The 7,153-nt window shown below is 46.1% G+C and overlaps 1 protein-coding gene across 1 annotated transcript; it reads right to left on the reverse strand.

Annotated features, from left to right (window-relative positions):
• Nucleotides 1–806: 806 nt before the first annotated feature.
• On the reverse strand, nucleotides 807–5,746 carry rtn4rl2a (reticulon 4 receptor-like 2 a). The gene is made up of 4 exons (XM_054780001.1): nucleotides 5,581–5,746; nucleotides 5,001–5,227; nucleotides 4,670–4,903; nucleotides 807–3,793 (listed from the first exon to the last, which is right to left on the reverse strand). The coding sequence occupies exons 1-4, from the start codon at nucleotides 5,636–5,638 to the stop codon at nucleotides 2,939–2,941; spliced, it is 1,374 nt and encodes a 457-aa protein (XP_054635976.1). The 5' UTR covers nucleotides 5,639–5,746; the 3' UTR covers nucleotides 807–2,938.
• Between the last annotated feature and the right edge of the window lie 1,407 nt (nucleotides 5,747–7,153).

Below are 7,153 nucleotides of genomic sequence, written 5' to 3' on the forward strand. Positions count from 1 at the left end.
AATACATTTCTGTGTTAGTGAGCGTTCAGAATTCATAATCCCTCCGCCTCACAGGTGTGGTGCGTGGAGATGCTGTTTAGACAGCATGATTATTGCACAGGTGTGCCTGCGGTTGGCCACAATAAAAGGCCATTCCAAAATGTGCAGTTTAACTGTAATGGGGGTCAGTGGTGTGACCACTGTTTGCCTCAAATCAATTATCAATCACTTGAGAGACAGTCTCTCCAACGTGTCCTAGGCCTTCCCTGAGGCCGCCTACCGGTCGGACGGGCCCTGAACACCTCCCTAGGGAGGCGTCCAGGAGGAGGAGCAGCGGTTGTACTCCGAGTTTCTCCCGGATGACAGTGCTTCCCACCTTATCTCTAAGGGAGAGCCCAGGACACCCCACAAAAAATAAATATGCATCGATTCCACCACTGAGCTTCTTTCTTAGTCTGTGTGTGCTGAAGTCATTTTTTTAAATGTACTCATATGTGAAGCATATTGCTGAAACACATTTCTTCTATGATGTGCATCGTATGCGTCTCACTGTGCCAGAGATATACTGTAATAGTACTCAAGTTGCACAGTTTGAGCTCGGTTTTCATCTTCACACGTCCCTTTCCGCAATGGGCTCATTTGGGTTTGTTGTTTACTTGAGAAGGCTGGAAAACTGCCTGGAGGACTTACACAATAGTGTGTGTGTGTGTGTGTGTGTGCACACGCTTGTGTGTTTGTGTGTGTGAACATGAGCCAACGAAAGATGATCTGCCCACTTGTGACATCAGGTTAAAACATGTAAAAATTTATTCTGTATCATTTACCGACATGTTTTTTTCTCTTTTGACAGTAAAAATAAATAACAAATGTATGCTTTGTATTTCTTTCACAAGAAACTCAGCTGATCACACACAATGACAAATTGAAGAAGAAAACAATTTAAGGGAAACGGGTTTGTTTGATGACTTCGCCGTTCGTCTTCCTCCATGACAGCTTTTTGAAGTGACTGAAAAAAAAGACTTTTAAGTGGCGTAATGCTTGGCTTGCTTGTTTTGCAAGACCAAGGACACCTTGCTTGGTGAGAGTCAGTGTGTGCACACGCACTCTTCACGCTCCTACTTTATGTTGATCTTGATTCACTCCCCTTTTGCTGCATCTGACAAAAAAATAACATTTGAGGTGTGCTAAGTCACCTAAGGAGGTCGCATGATGCCTGTTTTAATCATTCCTTCATCCGTCTCTGTAGTCTTTTCTCATCCTCCTTTCCCACTTCGATCAGCCTTCTGCACACACATGACCTTTTGTGCGTCTTCGTTTATCGTCTGTATCAAGATGTCTTCATGAAGACTCCCATTGCTCTCTGGGCGTTCTTGCAAATCAGCCAATTGTCACTTCATCGCTCCATCTGGCATCGCCGACAGATGACTCACTGGAGTGATAAAGCGATTGACGTAATTGCCTTTTGCAGCGCTGCCAGCTTGTGAATCCATTCAAGCTTATTTATCCACACCGAGACAGACGCCCTGCACAGCCAGACCCCAATGGGCCAGCCTGATTCCGTACGAATGAGCGGTCCGACCTTTTGCTGCTCTTTAGTCAGATTTAGTCACGCAGCAACAATCTGCTACTTTGGGCCGACTTTAGATTTTTGTGACAAAAAGTAGGATGCTGAGCACCTTCACTGATTAGCATCTCTCAAGGATTGGATCGATCAAATCCGCCTGCTCAGGTTGTCTTAAAAGATGTTTCGCCTCTGATTCGAGTAGGCTTGATCAGTTAATGTTCCAAGACCAGATAGGACACTTTGTGGATGACCTGATAAAGCCTGGTCAAAGATTCGAAAGGATTAGTTGGGCTCTTTGAGCATGCACTGATGAAGCCCGCTCAAAGACTAGATAGGACTAGAAAGGACTCTTTGAGCATGGACTGATGAAGTCTGCTCAGATGAGAGGCGAAAACGCCTTCTCAGGCAACCTGAAGAGTCCATTTGCAATGGATTCAATGTCCTGAGAATACAAAGAATGACTGATAAAATTCACAAGCATCTCTCGAAAGAAAAGCATGATGCAAATATTCAGCATATCTCTTTATAAATATGTTCATCTTTTCACATGATATCAATGTGTCACAAAAAGACATCCAATCTCAAGCTTCCTGACAGGAAGAATTTTTCCCCGACATTTGTCGTAAGCAAAGAAAATGCAAAAACATTCATACAGAAATGAATATAGCTGCTAATCAGAGGATGTTTTACTCTTCTCCCGCTGGTGGCTGCTTCTTCTGTCCTGCGTCTTCTCCAATTGCTAAGAGCAACCATCTCTCTTTCTCGCTAAACGGGTTTCTTCACAGGTGTCCTCGTGCCAGACGTACGTCTCTTCTCCTTCTTCGCGTTCCATTTTACTCCCTGAGCAGATTCTCAGCGTAAGCGATCTGTCTGTGCCCGCTAAGCCTTCATTCACACTTTCCCTGGATCAAGATGACCTGGACAACATCTATTCGAACACCCACGACAAACATACATTGTATTTACATGACACTGTAAGTGGTTACAATACCGTTGTTACTATGCACTGTTTTCTAACAGTAATTATTTAGTACGAGCCGGGGTGCAACAATTGCACGATTGGTTTTGACTCAGTGGAGTTGATAAAGTAATGACATCATTTACTGCTGTCGAACCTCGCTGACGTTCATGACGGACTCAGCCCTCAAAGCTCGAGGCACAGAGCCATGCCTGCCGCACGTTGCACATGCCATATATCTGAGGATCTCCTAGCAGCCCTGAAAAATGTAAAGCCCTGTAGGTGGTAGAATTAGAATCGTACCATCCCTCTATCTCCCTCGCTGTGCACTGAGCATGAGCATACAGCAGAGCGGGCGAAGAGGGTATAGAGAGTCTAACAGGGATCTTCGCAGCCTTTAAAACAGGCTGGAAGGTAAGGGGAGGGGGAATTCACATTCAGCCAAAGAGCCAGTGGAGGTTGAATGTAAACACGGAGAAGGTTAGTAGTGAGAGGAAGGAGGACAAGGAGGGTGAGGTAGAGGAGGAAAATGGAGGCAGGTCGAACTCAGGTGGACATTCAAGCTCAAAGCATCGCAGGGTGACACCTGAGTCCTCGTTGCCATAGTTTGCCCAGTACTCTTCCTGGTCAAGTTTGGGCAGTGCCAGTTCTTCCTCCCCCAGCTCATACTTGACCACTGATGTGGTTGTGGATGGGCCTTTCCCATACAAACCGGCCTTGACGGTCTCTGAAGCTTTCTCAAAGACACCTTTCGTTGACGACTGGGGCTTGTTTTTGTGGAACCACCACCTGGTTTTGGTACTGAAGGTGGTGGTGGTTGAACCGGCGATGGAGCCAGGATCGGGCAGGGGACAGAGGGCGAAGTCCATTTCACGAAGAAAGCGAAGGTCCTGACCACGTCTTGTGGACGGAGATGCACAGATCACCTCCGATGAGGAGACACGGGCCTCCCGGAACCACTCCCACAGGGCGCGTGCCTCGCAGCCACAGGACCAGGGGTTGGAGTTGAGGCGGAGGAACTCGATGCCCTGAGTGTCCCTCAGGGTCTGACTGGGCAGCTCAGGCAGTGAATTGTTGAAGAGGAACAGCATGGTCAGACGGCCGAGGTCGCGGAAGGCCCTGCGGTTCACCTGCCTGATGCGGTTGTCATGTAGGAGCAAGCGGTCGAGGTTTACCAGGCCACGAAAGACGTTTTCTGAGATGGTGCGTATGCGGTTTCCATGTAGGAAAAGTTGACTCAGGTTGATCAGGTCAGAAAAGATGTCATCCTGCAGGAAGTGAAGATTGTTTTCCTGCAAAAGAAAACATCCAAATGGAACATCACAATTGTACAGTAATCCCCCGTTAATTTTAATTAATCGGTCGGTGAAAGAGTGAATTTACGCAACGTTGGATTCCTTATTTATAAATAACATATTTTCATAGTTAGAGAACAGGAAATATGTTTACGACCTTCTACGTATGATTTTAACATTATTAGAGTCCTCTAGACGTGAAATAACACCGCTATCATCACATTTACACTTACTACCCAATATGGTAGACATAATAAGAGAAAATAAGACATAAAAGACATAAATAAGACTTGTGCTCGCGTGTGTGTGTGTCGCTGTAAATATGTTCCAGTGGTAGGCGAGCTGAGTGACGTCAGGGATGAGTTACAGCCGCAACAGTAGCTCACGTTAGGGATTACTGTGCCTGTTGTGAGATCATTCAAACCGTTGTTCCGCCGATCAAGTCTGGTACTTGTGTGTCTCACCGAACATTACAGTAACATTATTGACACCCAGTGACCAGTGTAGAATACCACATATCATCAGAATGTCTTTGAATGCATCTTCTGAATGCTTTATTTTTGTTCATTTAGCCATTTTTATTCTTGAAAATGCTTCATTTGGGCAAAAAAATACATACATTTTGCTTAATTATAATTTTTTTTTACTAATAAAATCATTATTTGGCTGAATTGGAAGCAAAGTAAATGTAGGGATGACCACAATGTAACACATATTTGATTGTGCATTCCGGCATGTGGAAGAAAATACAGTGCCATCGCGCTACCTGGAGGGAATATTACTATTTGATCAACTCTCGCACCAACCACATGCACTGTTTCTCAATACTAACATTTTACCCGAGCGTTTTTATTTGATTCCAGCGCCACCTACCTGTAAGTAGAGATAATGCAGGCTGTAGAGTTTGTGGAAAATGTCGTGGGGCAGGGCGGTGAGTCTGCAGCGGTGCATATGGAGGCTCTGGAGCTTCTCCAGGCCGCGGAACGCTCCTCCTTCCAGCCTGTGAAGGTTCGGGTTGTCCCCCAGGTCCAACTCCTCCAAGTCCCTCAGCTCACTGAAAGCGCCTGCCTCGATCCATGTGATGTTGTTGGAAAACAACCACAGGACCTAACACGAAACAATTAGGATTATTACAGCCAGGAAGTCATTTCAAGTACATATTTTTATATGGATACATTTTAAACATTCTTAGAACACACTTTACCTGCGTACCGAAGCCAAACGAGCCAACTCTAAGCTCCGTGATCCGGTTGTTCTGGAGGAAAACGCGTTGCGACTCGTAAGGCACTCCAACCGGGACGGTGGTGAAGTTTTGCGCCTGGCAGCTCACGGTCATTGGAGTCGGGTAACACACACACAGGTGCGGGCACCCTGATGCCGGACTCTGCTTGCCAAGGAGCATCCACACCGCCAACCAGAGGGAGATGCCGTCTGGAGGACAGCAGAGAGAGCGGAAGTGAGTCGGAGCTGTCCGGTGCTGAAATCAGCGGCCGATGACGACAAATTGTTTTATGCCTGATTTATAGTTCCTATTAGATTGAGAGTGTATTGCTTTTTATTAAATGTTGTCATTCCGTCTACTTGGAGATAACATTATGATCTTAAAACCTAATAAATGTCGTTTGCATGCGACTTTTACGCACAGCAATTAATCAGCTAGAGGATGAATTAAACGTATTCTTCATGCAGATTATTCTGAATGCATGCTTTTAAAATGCGCTTTACATCATTTTACATGAATGAGAAGCATCAGTATACATATCCAAAGCCATGCATGAACTTACTTTTGCAGTTGCGCACGATGGAGCATCGTCGGCTCCGAGAAATCGAGAAGGTTTCCATCCTAAACCAAAGCCCAAAGCGAGTTAGCCTAGTGGGGCGAAGTAATGCCTGCTATCTCCGCTGCTGATGCCCTGGTTCCCGAGTCGGAGCGACTGAGAGAGTGCCGGCTGGTGTGAACCAACGCCGCATATATAGTCCCAGCATCCAGTTCCTGCCTACTGAGGTGGTCACCGTGGAATCTCCTACGTCACAGATGAGGGGTCATGTCTGAGTGAGGGCGGCAAAAAGCGGAAAAGGGCGGGGCGTAGTGCTGGGGATTCTCTTGGGGACGTTGACGCGCGTAAAGGCTGGTAGGATGCGTGCGCCCGCGCTCCAAGGAGGAGGAGACTGCGAGAGCGCACGTAGCCGAAAGACAGAGGAGGGAGGAGGAGACAAGTCAGCATGAATGGAAGGAGGAGGGAGATGATGATGACTGGGCTTTGTGGAGGAGCGGAGGACGGGTAGGAGAAGAGCGCACAAGTCGTTTCCTGGATGCAGCGATCTAGACTGTTATGGGCTGCTTCCGGCGCGTTGCATGCCAGACAAAAAAGCTGCAAGAAGAAGCTCAGATGTCTGTGAGCAAAGAAAGCAGAATGACCCCGAAATTATGATTCAGGCACGAGGGTAAACTCAGTGCCAGAAGACAATCTTGGTTATTTTTCATGTTCGTTTTTATTACATCAGCCACAGCTTCTGGAATTATCCAAGCTCGGTGGAAAGACATGACAGTCCACTGATTGTCTATACAAGGCCACGTTCAGGCTCTTTTTTTTGTTGAAATTTAGTCACATGTCCTTAACTCTACAACAAGGGTGCCGTGGCGGAGGGATACCGAGGGAGGCATTTTTAGTTTTATTATTTCATGTTCTTTTTCTGCCTTTTTTACTGTGTGTGTATATACATTCCTAACCAAAAGACCAGTTGAAAAATCGCAATAATCTACATTTTGCACTGTTGGATCGGAGGTTCTAAGTTGAGCTTGAAAACCCAAAAGGAAGAAATGGGAGTGACACATAAAAAAATGTTTGGAGTAAACAATTTATTGCATTAAAAGTAAAAAAGGCTGTTCATCAGCCGATCAAAAGTTTAAGACCACAGCCTTTAAAAGCCAAAATCTTGGCAGAAATGTGGATTGAATGTCATTTGCTGTCAGGTATTCACAAAGTCATGATGTCTTGAAGGCAAAGACAAAAAAGCTTTCTGTCTTTGAACGCGGTCGGATTGCTGAGCTGCACAAGCTAGGGCTCTCGCAGAGCGCCATCGCTGCTGAGGTTGGACGCAGTAAGACAGTCGTTTGAAACTTCTTCAAAGATCCTAAGATTTATGCAACAAAAACGTCAAGTGGCAGATCTAAACAAACGTCACCGGCCCTGAGCAGGAGGATCCCATTGGCTGTCAGTCAAGACACGGGACCAGCCCAAATGAGTGTTGTTACTGGTGCCGAGCGCAGTCCAGTAACCATCAGACGGCATCTGCGAGGGAAGGCTTACAAGAACAAAAAACGTTTTCAAAGACCACAAAATTTTCCGTGTGGAA

This window comes from Dunckerocampus dactyliophorus, chromosome 6 (genome assembly GCF_027744805.1).
Source record: "Dunckerocampus dactyliophorus isolate RoL2022-P2 chromosome 6, RoL_Ddac_1.1, whole genome shotgun sequence".
Taxonomy (NCBI): domain Eukaryota; kingdom Metazoa; phylum Chordata; class Actinopteri; order Syngnathiformes; family Syngnathidae; genus Dunckerocampus; species Dunckerocampus dactyliophorus.

Bases quoted from the DNA above. Each gene is read 5' to 3' on its own strand.
- rtn4rl2a (XM_054780001.1), bottom strand. From the start codon at position 5,638: ATGGAAACCTTCTCGATTTCTCGGAGCCGACGATGCTCCATCGTGCGC. The intron at 4,904-5,000 runs GTAAAGTGTGTT...GTTTCGTGTTAG, and splicing joins CGTTTGGCTTCGGTACGCAG to GTCCTGTGGTTGTTTTCCAA. The intron at 3,794-4,669 runs GTAGGTGGCGCT...TTTCTTTTGCAG, and splicing joins TGCATTATCTCTACTTACAG to GAAAACAATCTTCACTTCCT.